We start from the raw sequence: 19131 nt of genomic DNA, 5'->3' as shown, positions 1-19131 counted from the left end.
TTTGGGGCAGAAAAGAAATTTGCTACAGCATTTCTGAAAACATTTCACTACAATTACCATGAATAAAACTGCCCAAGATAACTTATCTTCCTCACTGAATCCAATGTAATATTTTTGCCTCTTTACAAACATTTCAACAGAATTTATCTGTTTAGCTCAATTTCAGAATATTACCTGTAATTCTGCATGCTGCAATCCAAACAAAAGCCACAACACATCCTTAACAGAAAGCCTTGCAAAGCAGGAATGTGGTTCAGCCCTGAGTACTGCAGAATTGAGACAGAGAGGGAGGGGAAAAGAAGTAGGAGGGGAAACAGGGAGGAGAGGGGGCTTGGGAAAAGGAAGAAAGGAGGAGGGGAAAGAAGACGCATGTGCATGAACACACTCTGGCATCTTTGGCAATTCATTATAATTCATCACCAGAGAGGTGCACCCCGATATGCGGACTGCACAGTGGAGCGGGGTTGGGGGGGAGGCGGGGGAGGGCGGGGGGGGGCTGACTTTGTATGGCTGCAGTGCAGCATTTGAAAGCTGTTTCCTCGTCTGTCTGGAATCCCCCTTTTAGCAGATAAGCAGAATTTCTACTGGTATCAAGAAGGGGTAATAGCCAGGATAGAGTCAGAAATTAAACTGAAACACACTGCCTGAGGGGTAATGGTGAGGGGAAATTCCTATTTTCTTGTGACATTTTCCAAACAAAGAGCAATATTAAAGAAAGGAAGTACGTGAACAGTACACAGTAACCTAGAAAACATAATTCAGCTGCACAACAAGTCCTAGCTGGAAGACTAAAAATTCAGTACTAGTCATCTTCCTCATGATTTCCTGGATATTGGCCAATATTAAGAAACTTTAAAATCTGTTTTTTCCCCAAGGGAAAAATAAAGAAAATATTACCAATTCTGAGTTCTCCAGAAATAGCACACACTTAGGAAGTGTACCTATCTCCATCCAACCTCAAAAATTACAAGAAGCTTCATGAATATGCACACTTGTTTCTATTTAGAATAATGAAAATTGGGTTTATATTGTGTTTTTTCTGGTAGTGTCATAAATGATGACACTTTTCAGGTCACCGGGAGTGTGGTGCTAGGGAACCATGTTGGCATTTCTAAGCATTGCAGGAGGTCTGCACACCTGGTAGAGAAATACTTCGTGATTCAACTGGTATTTTTCATTTATTTTATACAAATGCTTTCTCACTGCAGGTAAATGACCATTCATAATTGGAATTCAATGAATTTATATTTTAAATCTGAAGCACTTTCTACCCATATAACATGTTAGTACATGAAGGCAAAGAAATAAAAAAATCTATTACAATATAAGCCTGATGAGCAATGTTTGACAAAGTGTTGATAGAAAACTAGGGAAAGTACAGCACAGTAAAAAGACCAACAGTACCAAAGTACCCATCTGGTTCAAATCCTGCTCTAATATTACGTACTCCTAGCCTCAGTTTAATCATCTGAAAAATGAGGACAAAAATCCCTATGTCACAGCATCGTTTAAAAAACAGACAGTGGGGGCAGGTGCTCTGGCATAGCAAGTAAAGCCACTGCCTGCAGTGCTGGCATCACATATGGGTGCCAGTTAAAATCTCGGCTGCTCCATTAATGATCCAGCTCTCTGCTATGGCCTGGGAAAGCAGTAGAAGATGGCCCAAGTCCTTGGGACCCTGAACCCACGTGGGAGACCCGGAAGAAGCTTCTGGCTCCTGATTTCAGATCGGCCCAGCTCCAGGTGTTGCAACCATTTGGGGAGTGAACCAGCAGATAGAAGATGTCTCTCTATCTCCCTCTCCCTTTTTGTAACTCTGCCTTTCAAATAAATAAATAAATCTTTAAAAAAAAAAAAAAAAAGACAGTATATACAAAATGGTTTCCCCAACACCTAGTACATAGGGAGTGCCTATATAACTAAAACAGCCAATGTTCCCCACCAATCGTGCAACACTGCTTGATGCTTGCCTCCTCTGAATCAAGAAGAACCACAGCTTGCTGTAACTGCCAATTCCATAGCACACAATGCCTCTCTACTCAAAAACATTTAGGCTACTCATATGCAAAGCAGTAAAGGTATCTGGAAGAGGGCTGGCGCTGTGGCACAGTGAGTAAAGCTGCTGCTTGCAAGGCCAGCATCCCATATGGACTCTGGTTTGTGTCCTGACTGCTCTACTTCTGATCCAGCTCCCTGCTGATAGCCTGGGAAAAGCTCTGGAAGACAGCCCATACGGGAGACCAGGATGAAGCTTCCGGCTCCTGACTTCGCCCTGGCCCAGCGCTGGCTGTTGCGGCCATCTGGTGAGTGTACCAGCAGATGGAAGATTCTCTCTCTCTGCCTCTGTTTCTTCCTCTCTCTCTCTGTAACTCTTTTAAATGCACAAATGAATAACTCCTGAAAAAAGAATAAATATATCTGGAAACAAGGAATGATAATAAGCATCAATTATTCCCTCAACATAAACAATTTCTTTGTCTAGGCCTCCAGCCCTGAGTTCATCCTGTGTTGCCTTTTCTATCTATGATTTGCCTGTTACATATCCTCTACTTGATTGGCGTGCACAGATTTTATCCAACGTATGTTCAAAGCTAAATACATTTTTCCTGCCAAACAAGCTTCTCATTTCCCCCAACACTTCCCCAGGCTCTCTGGTATGAAATTTAGCAACCATTATGATCACTCCCTTAATTAGTCTCTCTTCACAGTCACCAATTCCTAGGAATCTTTTTTTTTTTTTTTGAGAAACAAAACGAAAAACCTTTATTTCTGCTCACACCTAAATCATTCCATGACTTTACCATGTATATTGTCCTTAAGTGATCGTACAGTATATATACCCTAGAAAACTAGAACATACTTTTAAGAATGAAAAAATTAGGGGTGGCATTGTTGTATAACAGGTTAAGCCACTGACCACAATGCCAGCATCCCATACAGGTGCCGGTTTAAGTCCTGGCTGCTCCACTTCTGATCCAGCTCCCTGCCAAAGTGCCTGGGAAAGCAACAGAAGATGGCCCCAGTGCTTGGGCCCCTGCACCCACATGGGAGAACCAGATGAAGTTTCTGACTCCTAGCTTCAGCCTTGCCCAGGCCTGACCATTGCAGCCATTTGGGGAGTAAACCAGCAGATGGAAGATATCTCTAGCTCTCTGTCCCACTGTTTGCCATAACTCTACCATTCAAATAAAAAAAATACATCCTTTAGGGGCTAGCGTTGTGGTGTAGTGGGTAAAAGCCGTGACCTGCCATGCTGACATCCCATATGGGCACTGGTTTGAGTCCAGGCTGCTCCACTTCTGATCCAGCTCTCTGCTATGGCCTGGGAAAGCAGTAGAAGATGGCCAGTCCTTGGGCCCTTGCACCCACGTGGGAGACCCAGAAGAAGCTCCAGGCTCCTGGCTTCGGATTGGCGCAGCTCTGGCTGTTGTGGTCAACTGGGGAATGAACTAGTGGATGGAAGACCTCTCTCTCTCGCTCTGCCTCTCCTTTTCTCTCTGTGTAACTCTGACTTTCAAATAAATAAATCCTAAAAAAAAAAGTGGATAGATTACTGTAAAAAAAAATAAATCTTTTAAAAAATGAAAACACTGCTTAACTGTTTCTTTGCTAAATGTTTATTCCTTCCCTCACAGAATTGTTACCAAAAAAGCCCAATTAATTGCTAAATCATTACTTATGAATAGGAAAGTCTGAATACAATCTCAAGATATACTGAAGAAAATGTAATGTAAGCTTGGAATCCACCTTCATGAGTTGGATGAAATGCTAATACAGTGACACTAGATGACCAGGCGCAAAATCATAGACACAAGACGGCTACAGATCCCACTCACATACACACAAAAATGCAAATTTGCATTTCTTTTTTTTTTCCTTCAAAATTGTACTGAAGCCAACTGCCACCAATCTCCTTTGGGTTTCCCTCTCTTGGAAGCCCTCCTCCATGCTGCTCTGGCTGGAGGTCGTTGATTCTAATAAATACTTTTAAATCTCAAAACAAACAAGCAAATAAACAAACAAACAAATGACAGAATACCCAGTTTACCAGCTTTACTTTTTTAAACCTAAGCTTAACATTACATATTTAATAATTTAACTGTCAAAACTTACTAAATTAACAGCTTTCATGCACAGCTACAGCCTTAACTTATATTAAACCAGAAATGTATCACCATTAATACATCAGTATCTTTCACCACCAGATACTGTAAGTAATGAAACTGCTTCTGCAGAAGATTCATCCTGGCAATGTTAACTTCACTGTAGGCTGACACTACTTGGCTCACATTTCAAACGCAATGGAAAAGCATATTCATGCTGGTGTTAGTATACAATTTTGTCCTACCACTACCAAAGAGTCACGGCTCACCTTGAATTACATTTAGTAAAAATAAAAAGTAGATACAGAGATGTACAACAATTTTTTTTTTTTTGACAGGCAGAGTGGACAGTAAGAGAGAGGGACACAGAGAAAGGTCTTCCTTTTGCCGTTGGTTCACCCTCCAATGGCCGCCGCGGCCGGCGCACCGCGCTGATCCGATGGCAGGAGCCAGGTGCTTTTCCTGGTCTCCCATGGGGTGCAGGGCCCAAGCACCTGGGCCATCCTCCACTGCACTCCCTGGCCACAGCAGAGGGCTGGCCTGGAAGAGGGGCAACCGGGACAGAATCCGGCGCCCCGACCGGGACTAGAACCTGGTGTGCCGGCACCGCTAGGCGGAGGATTAGCCTAGTGAGCCGCAGCGCCGGCCCGATGTACAACAATTTTAAAGGCAAAAAGGAAAAAACAAAAAAACAAAAAAACAAAAAAACACCAAGGTCCTATTTACTTGGTCCCAACAATAAACTTCAAAGTCTATGACAAACAGGTGCTCCAATGAGCTGTTTATAAATACTTCAGATTTGGTACAATTGTACTGAAAGTTGAGTTCATAAATCTTCAAAAAATGTTCTTATTAATCCTCAAATGGTGCTTACAATAGTTTAACATTTCTGTTAAATGTGTGCTCTGAAACAGTTGTTATCCAAGCGCAGCAGCTGCTCCTCACCATGTATCGTTAGGACTTTAACTGCCCATTTTCTTCAACTTCTACTCTTGACCATTGTTAAAAAATTCTCTCTGTAGTGATTTTTATTGCCATTAACTATTTTAGTAGCTGATTTTTTTTTTCAAAAGACTTTTATTTGAGAGGTAGAGTTACAGAAAGAGAGAGGGAGAGATAGAAAGGTCTTGTATTCCCCAGATGGCCACAACAGCCAGAGCTCAGCCAATCCAGAGCCAGAAGCCAGGAGCTTCTTTTGAGTCTTCTACCTAGGTGCAGGGTTCCAAGCACTTAAGCCATCATTTGGTGCTTTCCCAGGTCATAAGCAGAGAGCTGGATCAAAAGAGGAGCACCTGGGATATGAATTGGTGCCCATATGGGATGCTGGCACCACAGCTGGAGGCTTAGCCTACTAGGCCACGGTGCCAGCCCTGCTGATAGATTTAAAGTTGTCTATCTCACTATCACCAAATGATGTGGAAGAGAATGAAGGGCTCTGTGACCCAGTGACCCAAAAGAAGAATATCCTGTATTAAAAGAAAAAAAAAATCCACCTTCAAAGAATGGAAATCCACTTGAAGGCAGAGGAAAATGAGCTCGGGCTTTGCCTGTTTCCCCTGGGACCCTTTGATTTCCCCCCCCAAAAATCCTTAAAGAAATGGGTCCTCAAAGAAATCAAATGAAAATGAGTCCCTTCCACCAAAAAATTTTCTGAAGACATCGACTGGAGTATGGAATGTAAAGCTAAACCCAAATGACGGTCATAGAATGTGTTCGCCTCCTCCACCATTCAATCCTTCTTCCCCAATTTGTCATGGATGTCCCATTTTTTAGCATAAGGTAACGCCTCATAGGCCTCAGCTACTTGTCCGAATTTTTCCTCTGCTTCGTCTTTATTCTCAAGATTTTCATCTGTGTGCCACTTCAGCAACCATTTCCTAAATGCCTTTTTAATATTCTTGGGTAAGGCATGTCTCTGCATGCCTAGAAATTCACAGAATCTACCATGTTTTAACAGGTTGTTGGAAAAAGTCTCCTGGGCCAGGGGTGCAGGCAGCCAGCAGCAGGAAGGAGCAGAGGAAGGGGTAGGGGGCAACGGCCTGGTTTTCTCCCGGCTCCAGCATGGCTGGCTGTTAACTCTAAGAAATCTATTTTTTTTATAATGGTCCTAAAATTTATTTCCTCCTTGAGTTTTTAATTTTACATTTTCATTAACTATCATCTGGACTTCTGGTTTTGTTTGCTTTTGTTGTCTATTCCACTCTGTCTGGTGAAATACCTGAAAGCACACATTTTATCATGGTACTCCTCATACCATTCCCCTCCATGCCAGGGTACTCATTATTTTAATACTTCCCATACACTTTACTTTTGAACCCATATTTGAGTACTTAATAAATACTGAATGAATTAAGTAATGATTGCTGGGAGTTACAGTATTTTAATAATGAGAAAAAGCATTCACCAAAAGTAGGAGTCCAGGTTTTTTGTGAGTTTGGGTATCCAAATTACTCTCTCTACATCTCATGTTGCTCATACATAAAAGTAGACAGCTTTGGGGCAGGCGCCCCATATGGGCCCCGGTTCTAGTCCTGGCTGCTCCTCTTCCAGTCCGGCTCTCTGCTGTGGCCTGGGAAAGTGGTGGAGGATGGCCCAAGTCCTTGTGCCCCTGTACCCACGTGGGAGACCTGGAGGAGGCACCTGGCTCCTGGCTTCAGATCAGTGCAGCTCCGGCAGTTGTGACCATCTGGGGAGTGGACCAACAGAGGGAAGACCTTTCTCTCTCTCCTTCTCACTGTTTGTAACTCTACCTCTCAAATAAATAAATAAAATATTAAAAAAAAAAAACACCTAGACAGCTTTGCCAATAAGAGGGTGGTAATACACTAGTTGATAAATTCACAGAACTAAAAATATAACAACAAGGAGCTGGAACTGTGGCATAGAAGGCTAGACCTCTGTCAGCAGTGCTGGCATCCCACACAGGTGCCAGTTCAAGTCCTGGCTGCTGCACTTCTGATCCAGCTCCCTGCTAATGCACCTGGGAAAGCAGGGGAAGATGGCTCAAGTCCTTGGGACTCTGCACCTACGTGGGAGACAAGGAAGAAGCTCCTGGCTTCGGCCTTGTCCAGCCCTGGCTGTTGTTGCCATTTAGGGAGTGAACCAGCACATGGAAGACTGATCTCTCTTTTCTCTCTCTGTATCTCTGCCTTTCAAATATAAATAATTAAATCTTTAAAAAAACAATAAAAACATAATAAAACTACAAGTTGCTATACTACTATCCTTATTACCTAACAAACACCATTCTAGGGACCACACTGAAAACAGCCATTTAGGAAACTTAAAACAAAACAAAACAAAACAAAACACAACCAACCAAATGTCCACATTCACTCGAATTAATCAAGAATAAAATATAACAAAAACCAACTCTATCACTGGATGGTGAAATTATAAGTGATTTTTAAAAATTTCTTCTTTATAGCTTTATGTAATTTCTGAATGTCAAAATTTCTATATACTATTTTTACAATCATGGAGGAAAGAAAAAAAAAAAGCCAAAATAAGGCTATTAGTAAATCTAACAAAAAAACTCTGGCTGAATCAAGTCCTTCTAGAGCCAATTAATCTGACCAGAAATGATGACGCCAGGCTTAATTAAGGTACTTTGTGAGGCTCAGTTCCACTTTTCCATAGGCCATCAACTTGAAACAGACCCTCTGAACTGCAGTTCAAAATTCTCACAGAACAAGACTATCATTGGATAAACTGTATGAATTTGCGAATATTTAACAATTTCAGGGGCTGGTGCTGTAGCACAGCAGGTTAACGCCCTGGCCTGAAGTGCCAGCATCCCATATGGGTACCGGCTCGAGACCCGGCTGCTCTGCTTCCAATCCAGCTCTCTGCTATGGCCTGGGAAAGCAGTGGAGGATGGCCCAAGTCCTTGGGTTCCTGCACCTGTGTGGGAGACCCGGAAGAATCCTGGCTCCTGGATTTGGATCAGCGCAGCTCCGGCCCTTACGGCCAACTGGGGAGTGAACCATCAGATGGAGGACCTCTCTCTCTCTGCCTCTCCTCTCTCTGTGTAACTCTGACTTTCAAATAAATAAATTAAAAAAAAAAGTTTCATTTCTGGTTGAATATTTTCTGATCTGCAAAAATTACACTTCTATTTATTTCAACTGAAGAGTTAAAATTGTATATATGCAGGTGTAAAAGGTTAAGCTTAAGCTTACAGGTTTAAACCTTCCTGGTGCAGCTGTGAAAATAAGACAGAGTAAAATAGCACCTTGACAGTAGGGACTCCATTTTGGAGCACTTGAGACTGCATTCTGGGAAAGCAACCCCCCCCCCCCCCCCCCCGTGAGACTCTGGTCTGAAACTATGCTCTCAAATAGTCGGACAACAGCAATACACTACATCACCCTTGGCAACGCACAAAAACCCCCTAGCATGATTGCTCAAGCTTAAAAATAAAAAGGTTACACCTGGGTTACCTGAGTTAATAATGAAAATGTGATTTGTCTATGTCTTAAGATCATAATTGCTGATTGTAAGATATTAGCAACCGCTTAGCAACCGTGTATTCTCTCCCCCCTCCCGATTTTGCGGTTTTTGCCTTTATAAACCCTAACCTTTGGTTATTCGGGGCTGCTCTGCTTTTGTATGATCAGGCAGCCCCAGCATGCTGGATAATCAATAAAGCTTCCCCGTGCTGTTTGCATAAGAGACGTGTCTCTTGGTGACGTTTTTCGGGCGGTCGACTCTAACACAACTTAACAGAAATAAATAACAAAGTAATAAATTAAAATGAGAAAATTACACAGCTAAAAAGGAAGAAAGATCAGTTTCTATTTGGCTGAGACAGCACCTTTCTTAGGTCCTGTAATCATGACTCTGTCCTTCGTATCCACTTGGGCCTCATTCCTTTGTAATCATAGCCTCTACCCTAACACCAATGGCTCTACTCCTAACCTGTGTGTATTGATGGTCTTCTCCCCCACTTAATGTTGTATGATTTCAGAATTTCTCCAAAGACAAACCCCTCTACCTGCAAAAGTTGAGTAGCCTTTCTCCCGGTCTTGGTTGGGATAGGCTTTAAACCACGTCCATCAAACTGTCCTCACAAGGGTCCAGAGACACCCCCCCCCCCATTTCCTTTCCTCTATGAAATCCTCTCATTACCTGGTTAATACCACTCTTAGGAACATTGGTTGCTATTCTCACCCTGTCTTTTGTACTACAGTGTCTGTTTAAGTGTTTACAGCAGGTGATAATAGAACGAACCAAGGCCTTCAGCAACCAGGCGGTCAACCAAATGCTGCTACAAGGATATACTCAGCCCCTCCCTCCACACCCCACCTCCAGACAGCGGCTTGAGACATCACCCCATGCCAGCGAAGAGTACCTCATCACCCCATGTCAGGAGGAAGCAGCTCCAAAGACAGATCACCATCCCTCTACCCCTCCTGGACTTTTGGGACTAATGTAATCCCATACAATGCCTGCTTTATAAAAAACAAAAGAGGGGAATGTTATGAAAATGGTGCAGTCTTATCTTTGGTGTGATCTATGCCCTGACACCATCCTAGGCTCTAGCCCCCACCGCCATTGCTGGAAGCCAGGTAGCCACATGGCCCAACCAGTGTTAGTCCCACCCCCATCCTAATGGGATTCGCTGCTCCTACTTCCCTGCCTGCACTCTGGCAAAGTTTTAAAACAACCTGTTCCTGAACAAGTGGCTCTCTGCTCTGCTCTCTGCTCGCTCTCCTTTCCTAGCTATCTCTTCTCTCCTCTCTCTCTCTTACTCTTTTTCCTTCTTCACCCCTTCCCTCTGGCCTGCTGGGTTTTTCCCAATAAACCCTTTTCCTTAAAAATAAATAAATAGGAAGAAAGAAAAAATGAAATATGCAACAACAAAGGAGAAAAACTTTAAATTACATTTATTCTGCTCCCAACCAATTCAGAGGTTTTACTCCTACATGTGAGAAAGGATCAATTTCAGTTCTTCAGATTCATAAAGTTCACCTCTGGGTATTATCTGTCACTTAATATTTGGTGAAGGTGAGCTTTAAATGTTGATTAATATTCTAATGTAGCTAGTGTCAGTTTATTTATATTCTATCATTCCAAAAACTATCTGAGGTACTTCAACTCATCACTCATTTTCCCTCTCCCTCACACCCCGTGCTCATGTAGTCACAGTGCCAAGGATTCTAACTGGAAATTCACCCAAGCTGGACAGTAGTCCCCCTTTACCTATAGTTTTGGCTGCTGCAGTTTCAGTTTCCTGTGGTCAACTGTGGTCCGTATTTTGAGGAAGACAACATATTTTTTATTATACTGTTATAATTCATCTATGATGTTAGTTACTGTCAATCACTTAATTTATCAAATTTATAAATGAAACATTATCATAGTTATGTATATAAAAGGAAAAAATGTATTTGTGTTTAGGGTTCAATAAAAGTACTATCTTTTTTTGTTTAAAGATTTTATTTATTTATTTGAGAGGTAGAGTTACAGACAATGAAAGGGAGAGAGAGAAAGGTCTTCCTTCCATTGGGTCACTCCCCAGGTGGCTGGAACTGCACTGATCCGAAGCCAGGAGCCAGGAGCTTCTTCCGGGTCTCCCATGCAGGTGCAGGGGCCCATACACTTGAGCCATCTTCTACTGCTTTCCCAAGCCATAGCAGAGAGCTGGATTGGAAGAGGGGTAGCCAGGACTAGAATTGGTACTCATATGGGATGCTGGCACCACAGGTGGAGGATTAGCCTCCTGTGCCATAAAGCCGGCCCCAAAAGTATTATCTAGTTTCAGGAATCCAATGGGCCCAGGAACATATTCTTTGTGGACAACACAGACTATTCTGCCACTAACCCAAGTAACAATTATCTTTTGATGAATTATTAAAAACTTTGACTATAATTAACTTTACTGCATTCTTATGCAAGTATTCAGAATGATCTTAAACCAATAATGAGAATATAAATAGTAACAATAACTATGCCGCCATTTTTAAAAGATTATTTATTTGAAAGGCAGAAAAAGAGAGAGAGAGAGAGAGAGAGGTGTCAATCTCCCATCTGATGGTTCACTCCCAAAAGAACCACAATGGCTGCAACTGGGCTGATCCGAAGCCAGGAGCCAGGAGCTTCTTGGGGTCTCCCACATGGGTACAGGGGCCAAAGGACTTGGGCCATCTTCTACTGCTTTCCTAGGCCATAGTAGAGAGCTGGATGGGAAGTGGGGCAGCCAAGACTCGAACTGGCACCCATATGGGATGCCAGCACTGCAGGCAGCACTATGCCACAGTGCCGGTCTCTGCGTAGCTATTTATACTTAGTTTGGGGGCCGGCGCTGTGGTTTAGCAGGTAATGGCTGCTCTACTTCCAATCCAGCTCTCTGCTATGGTCTGGGAAAGCAGCAGAACATGGCCCAAGTCTTTGGGCCCCCGCACCCATGTGGGAGACCCAGAAGAAGCTTCGGCTTGGCACAGCTCTGCTGTTGCAGCCATCTGAGGAGTGAACCAGTAGATGGAAGACCTCTCTCTCCCTGCCTCTGCCTCTCTGTAACTCTGCCTTTCAAATAAATAAATCTATCTTAAAAAAAAAAAATATATATATATATAATATAAAATACTTAGTATGAACTATTTTCAGGTATTATTTAAAAGCGAATTCTGACAACTCTACAAATAAGGGTACAAATATTGCATCCCAATTTACAGACAAAGAAACAAAAGTCTAGGTTTGCTAAGCTGACCAATGCTATTGGCTAGAATACAGAACTAGGAACTGAGTCAGGATAACCTGAACCTGACTTTAGATGGCCACTCTTAATTATTCTGCTTACTGCCTTCTAAACCTGAATATGCGATTTGTCTGTTAAAACGCCTCAGTGACTTTCTATTGCCCCAAATCTTAAACCTACCTTTTGTGGCTTTTTAATATCTGGATCCTAGTTACTATCTGTTGGGTCGTCTCTCCACTACACCCTGTGAAACTGCTGATCATTTCCTCAAGCTTCGTCTGGGAACATGCTGTTCCCTCTAATCTTTACCACCACACCTGAGATGCCGCACCCACCCAGCCCCAGCCATTCGCCCCTTAGATAATATCTGAGTAAGAAACCCAGAATACTGGGATGAGACATCCTTTGTGTCACTCACAGCACAGCAATGTTCTTTCTTCTATAATTCTTATACAACTTTATTGTAATGTTTACTAACAGTTTATTTCCTCCAGTGAAACTGCAGACTCATTCAAATCAGTGACAAGTTTATCTTATTCATAGGCATTTCCATGAGACCTAGCATGCGGCTTGCACAGAGTAAGCATTCAAAGGGCATTTCTGAATGAATAAACAATGGCCCATGAAACAAAAGGCAATTCTGCTTTTGGGCTGGAAGTTCTTCCAAGTAAAACCCTACTATGACAGCTGTCTACTTCAACTATAATTACAAGTTGTGGAGTCATAATCTGAAATCTGTAATTCTGCAAATCCAAAATTTTTGAGTGCCCACATGAATCTACGCACAGATTCGAAAATCCAAAACATTCCAAAATCTGAAAGACTTGTCATTCCAGGCATTTCAGGTAAGAGGTACTGTATTAGGTTGAAGCATATGAAATTGCCTATTTGTGGGTCAAAAACTGTCTAACAGCAGCAATTTTAATATAAACAACCCTAATATGTTACTAATCTTGTAATTCAGGAAATCTTTTTTTTAATTTATTTATCAGAAAGGCAGATTTACACAGAGAGGCAGAGGCAGAGAGGGAGAGAGAGAGGTCTTTCATCCACTTATTCACACCCAAGATGGCCACAACAGCTGGAGCTGCACCGATCTGGAGCCAGGAGTCAGGTGTTTCTTCCAGGTCTCCCATTTGGTCGCAGGGACCCAAGGACTTAGACATCTTCTACTGTTTTCCCAGGCCATGGCAGAGAGCTGGATTGGAAGTGGAGCAGCCAGGACTTGAACTGGCATCCATATGGGATGCTGGCACTGCAGGTGGCAGCTTTACCTGCTACACCACAGCACCAGCCCCTTCAGGAAATCTTGAGAACCCCTAGACAGATATGACTTATAGAAATTCAACATAGGGGCCGGCGCTGCGGCTCACTAGGCTAATCCTCCGCCTAGCGGCGCCGGCACACCAGGTTCTAGTCCTGGTTGGGGTGCCGGATTCTGTCCCGGTTACCCCTCTTCCAGGCCAGCTCTCTGCTGTGGCCCGGGAGTGCAGTGGGGGATGGCCCAGGTGCTTGGGCCCTGCACCCCATGGGAGACCAAGAAAAGCACCTGGCTCCTGGCTCCTGCCATCGGATCAGCGCGGTGCGCCGGCCGCGGCGGCCATTGGAGGGTGAACCAACGGCAAAGGAAGACCTTTCTCTCTGTCTCTCTCTCTCACTATCCACTCTGCCTGTCAAAAAAAAAAAAAAAAAAAATTCAACATAGGAATAAAGGCTTCTCAGAGACAGGATATAAGGACTTAAAAATTTACCTTCACAAATCATAAAGGACCATACTATACTAACTATTATCTGGGAGCAAATTACCCAGTTCTAGAATCCCCTCACAACCTATTTTCTTGCAGAACCAAGTAAGAATACTCAGTTGTGGCCGGCACCGAGGCTCACTAGGCTAATCCTCCACCTTGGGGCACCAGCACACCGGGTTCTTGTCCCTGTTGGGGCGCCGGATTCTGTCCCGGTTGCCCCTCTTCCAGGCCAGCTCTCTGCTGTGGCCCGGGAGTGCAGTGGAGGATGGCCCAAGTGCTTGCACCCGCATGGGAGACCAGGAGAAGCTCCTGGCTTCGGATCAGCGCGGTGTGCCGACCGCAGCGCGCTGGTCACGGTGGCCATTGGAGGGTGAACCAACAGCAAAAGGAAGACCTTTCTCTCTGTCTCTGTCTCTCACTGTCCACTCTGCCTGTCAAAAAAAAAAAAAAAAAAAAAAAAAGAAAAAAAAAAGAAAAAAAAAGAAAAAAAAAAGAATACTTGGTTGTAAAGTGGTGGAATCATGGCCTATGTTGGGATGCAGATTGAAACATACGAGCCATTGTTGGTATTCACAAGGGATTGGTCCTTGGAACCCTAGGTCCAAAATGCTTGGATTTTTCAAGTCTTTTTATAAAATGGCATAGTATCTGTAAATAACCTCCCACATGCATGTCTGCTTGCTTGCCTGCTTGTTTTTTTTAATTCAAAAGGCAGAGACGAAGAGAAAGAGAGATCTTCAATATGCTGGCTCATTCCCCGAATGTTCAGAATAGCTGGGAATGGCGTAGGTTGAAACGAGGAGCCTGGAAGTCAATCCAGGTTTCCCACATGGATGGAGGGATCTTGTACTTGGCTCACCAACTAATGCCTCTCAGGGTGCACATTAACAAGAAACTAGATTGGATGCACAGGAACTGGCCAGTCTCTGCAATATGGAATGCTGCTATTCCAAGTGGCTACTTGAACACTGTGTCAAATATCACCCCCAATTCTTAGGAATGAACTTAACAAAAAAGGTGTAAGACCCACACGACAGCAACTCTAAAGTCCTAAGTAGATGAAAACAAATTAAAAAAGAGCAAAAGTATATTCTTATATGTGTAGATAGTTAATAATGATGAACTTATATCCTCAATTAATATGTAAATTAAATGCAACTGAAATTAGAACTCCTAAAAGACCTTAAAGGGTAGTGGTCGTAGTGAGACTGGATAATTAATTTTAAGGAAGATTAAATTTGCAATGACAGTCATTAAGGAGGGGCCAATTCTGTGGTGTAGTGGGTTGGGCATCCACAGGATGCCGGCATACCATATAGGCACTGATGCGAGTCCTGGCTGCTCTTCTTCTGATCCAGTTCCCTGATGGAGAGCCAGGAAAGCAGTGGAGGATGGCCTGAGTGCTTGGGCCCCTGCACCTGCGTAGGGGACCCAGAGGAGGCTCCTGGCTTTGGATCAGCTCCTGCCATTGCGGACATTTGGGGAGTGAACTAACGGATGGAGGACTTCTCTTTCTGTCTCTCCCTTTCTCTGTGACTATGCCCTCTCAAGTAAATAAATAAATCTTTTAAAAAAAAAATAGTCACTAAGGCATGAAGTGGGAAAACAGTGCAAAAACAAACAAACAAACAAACAAAACCTGTATTATCAGATATCAGAACATACTAAAAGCCTCTTTAATCAAAATAATATTGAAGGGACTGGGGCTTTGGCATAGCAGGTAAAGCCACCGCCTGCAGTGCTGGTATCCCATATGGGTGCCGATTCTAGTCCAAGCTGCTCCACTTCCCATCCGGCTCTCTGCTATGGCCTAGGAAAGCAGTAGAAGATGGCCCAAGTCCTTGGGCAACCTGCACCTGGGTGAGAGACCTGGAAGAAGCTCCTCGCTTTTGCCTTTGGATCAGCATAGCTCCAGCCATTGCAGCCACCTGGAGAGTGAACCAATGAATGGAAGATTCTCTCTGCCTCTGCCTCTCTGTAACTCTGCCTTTCATATAAATAAATAAATCTTTAAAAAATAGTATTAGAATAGGAATATACAAGCAAATCAATACTAGAACAATCCAGCAGTTGATCTCAGTACATAAGAGAATTTAAGCTATGACAAAGGTGGTAGTAATACCTTACAGGAAAGGGGAGCCACACAACTGGTTATCTGGAAAAAAAGGGTAACTGGACTACTATTTATGCCATGCACAAAAATGAATTTCTTGTGGATTAAACACATAAAAATTTACACACAATAAAGATTTTACAAAAAATCTTAGAAACTACATTTACAAAATCTAGAGACAAAGGAGAACTTAACTAAGACATAATATTTTACATAAAAACTGAAAATGTTTTGTATGGCATGAAACCATAAACTCAATAAAAAACTTACAGCTTAAAATTTTTATAATGTAGATGCAAAGGATTAATAATGTAGAGAGAGTTCTTAGAAACTGACATCACAGGGGCCAGCACTGTGGCACAGTAGGTTAATCCTCTGCCTGTGGCCCCAGCATCCCATATGGGTGCTGGTTCTAGTCCTGGCTGCTGCTCTTCTGATCCAGCTCTCTGCTATGGCCTGGGAAAGCAGTAGAAGATGGCCCAAGTCCTTGGAGACCTGCGTGGGAGACCCGGAAGAAGCTCTTGACTCGTGCTTTTGGATTGGCCCAGCTGCAGCCGCTGTGGCCATTTGGGGAGTAAACCAGCAGATGTAAGACCTCTCTCTCTCTGCCTTTCAAAAAAATAAATCTTTAAAAAACAAACACATATACCCCAAATAGGGGCCAGTGCTGTGGCACAGCAGGTAAAGCTACCGCCTGCAGTGCTGGCATTCCATATGGGTGCTGGTTGAAGTCTTGACTGCTCCACCTCTGATTCAACTTTGCTATGGCCTGGGAAAGCAGCAGAAGATAGCCCAAGTCTTTGGGCCCCTGCCCCAACGTGGGAGACCTGGAAGAAGCTCCTGGCTCCTGGCTTCGGATTGGTGCAGCTCTGGCCATTGTGGCTATCTGGGGAATGAACCAGCGGATGAAAGACCTTTCTCCCTCCCTCCTTCCCTCTCCCCCCACTGCCTCTCTGTAACTCTGCCCTTTCAAATAAATAAATAAAACTTAAAAAAAAAATACATAATAGAAAAACAAAGTAATATGAAAAAGTACATCACAGAAGAGCAAATCATTAAAATTTACTGACAGAGTGCTACAAACTGAAGACATGCTGGAACCCCTTATGTCCACTGATAAAAAAAAAATGAAAACCAGTGACAACTAACACTGCTTTGAATAGGGGTCAACAGGTGCCTTGCTGATGGAACTTAAGGGTGGTGGAAGAATGAACTGTCACACGCTTTTAGAGAAATAAACTAGAATTAAGTAATTAAAAAAATACAGAGCACATATTTCATGCATTTCATAGGTATAATTCTAAGATAATCATATTTCCCTTCCTCCCCCCTTTCCGTCCTCGATCCCCTTCCTTTTTTAATTTTTGAAAAAACACAATTTCAGTTCACTCTATAATCATTGGCTTAATGCACCACTAACCATAATATTCAAGAAGTAAAAAGTAGAAAGACCACAGTTCTACAGAAGTGTAAACAAGGGCTAAAAACAACATTCAATTCACAAGAAGTAATTAAACACAGAACTCCAATAAGCAGTTTAAAAAATGTGTTACCCTTTGATTGACCAATCAAACTCCTCACTACTCCAAACTTCATAAAACTGTAAGATGTAGATCATTTGAAGGGATATTTAGTAAAACACTATAAAACAATATCCCTAGAAGCCTGTGGAAAATGTAACCAAAAGGTAAGTTTAATTTGATGCAAAACATTTTTGAAATCCATGCATTCACAAGCGTCTTCAAAACATTCAATGCAAAGTGCATACTATGAAACATTTATGCATGAATTTAAAAATATGGCTTATATATTTAATGGAATACTTAGTAATTAAAAAATAAAATAAAAAAAGCAAGCTACTGATACATTCCCAAAACGGATGGGTTAAAGACATCAGATACAAACAAGCACATACTATATGACTGTTTATTAATTTAAGATCAGAACTTGTGGCCGGCGCTGCGGCTCACTAGGCTAATCCTCCGCCTTGCGGCGCCGGCACACAGGGTTCTAGTCCCGGTTGGGGCACCGGATTCTGTCCCGGTTGCCCCTCTTCCAGGCCAGCTCTCTGCTGTGGCCAGGGAGTGCAGTGGAGGATGGCCCAAGTGTTTGGGCCCTGCACCCCATGGGAGACCAGGATAAGTACCTGGCTCCTGCAAAAAAAAAAAAAAAAAAAAAAAAAAAAAAATCAGAACTTGTAAGGAGAGAAAAGTCAGAATAGTGATTACTTCAAGCATGCAAGAGGAACAGTTATCTCTAAACACAGACAAGAACAGCTTTTTTAGGGTAATGGCTGTGTTCATGCTCTTGCCGGCAGCGTGTTTTGCATATAAAATATCATGGAATTGTATATTTTAAACAATGTAAAAAGTAGTTCCTTCTCTCAAAAAAAGTTTCAAAGAAAGTTAGACTTACCATTACATACAATCAGTATTATTTGAGAAAGACAAAAAAGCAAAACCAGCATACACAGAGTATCACTATTTTGAAAAAAGCATTCCCAATATAAGACAGCTAGGTAATTTGTATTCTCTGATCACTAATTGGCAATTTCAACTGAGACACATCCATTTAAAAACTTTTTAAGGTTCTAACCATATGCATAAGTTTGATGCGAAATATAAAATGCACATCACTAATATATATTAGTCATCAGTCAAATATCCTTGTTAAAGATGGTCTCTTATACATATGAGGCTCTTTTTCTAGAAAGTGAGGTCACCATTTTCATGGAACCAACAAACAATACAATCAGTAACAGACACTTCATGTCTTTAAATTATCTTTATGCACAGCCTTGCCAAAATATGTATTTAAAGTAATAAACTCTACTCAGTTTTTTTGTGTATGTGCCAACTGTTGAAATCCTTACTTAGTATAGTGTTGGTTTTCTGTGTACAAAGTTAACTGAAATGAAACTTAATGGAGAATGAGACTGGCAAGGGGAGAGGGAGGAAGAGGAAGAGGAGGCGGAGGAGGAGTGGGAGCATGGGTATGGTGGGAATAACTATATTCCTAAAGTTGTACTTAAGAAATTTGTATTCCTTAAAAAATAATTATTATTAATAATAATAAAGTAATAAACTCAAAAGAAATCATTTTTGGAAAACATTTCAAAACACTGCAAAAGCAGACCTAGAAAACATCACCAACCCAAAAGACTCACCAACAAAAGAAAATAATCAACTAATTGTACCTTTTGCTAGACAGACATGTTACATAACTTCACTCTTCAATGCTGCTATTCATGCTATGGGTACAATGCTCTTCCCGTCCTTCCTGGTACAGGGAGGTCTGTTCGAGTCCATCTTCAATGTTATACTCCTGATGAAGACTATCCAGCTTACCCAGGCTGATTTAATCATGTCTTTAGTGGATTCCCATTGTGACAGTTAAATGCTTTTGTATTTGACTTCCTGGCAACAGCATTATAGTCATAATATGCACTCAAAACACTGGCTAAACAAT

The 19131-nt window shown here is 42.3% G+C and overlaps 1 protein-coding gene across 15 annotated transcripts in view; it reads right to left on the bottom strand.

The window, feature by feature from the left end:
* RABGAP1 (RAB GTPase activating protein 1) overlaps nucleotides 1–19131 on the bottom strand; it is a 191193-nt gene that overhangs the window by 71931 nt on the left and 100131 nt on the right. Inside the window, exon 1 of one of the 15 annotated variants that reach the window (XM_008273354.4) lies at nucleotides 175–408. The exons of the other annotated variants lie outside the window; for them this stretch is intronic. Within the exon in view, the coding sequence (XP_008271576.3) occupies nucleotides 175–393 (219 nt within the window). The 5' untranslated portion in view covers nucleotides 394–408. Of the gene's footprint in view, nucleotides 1–174; nucleotides 409–19131 lie in introns of those variants that run through there. 15 annotated transcript variants of the gene reach the window in all.

This window comes from Oryctolagus cuniculus, chromosome 1, assembly GCF_964237555.1.
Source record: "Oryctolagus cuniculus chromosome 1, mOryCun1.1, whole genome shotgun sequence".
In the NCBI taxonomy this organism is placed as follows: Eukaryota; Metazoa; Chordata; class Mammalia; order Lagomorpha; family Leporidae; genus Oryctolagus; species Oryctolagus cuniculus.
The sequence above is the reverse complement of the archived record's forward strand: the minus strand, read 5'-3'. Positions and strand labels throughout refer to the sequence as shown.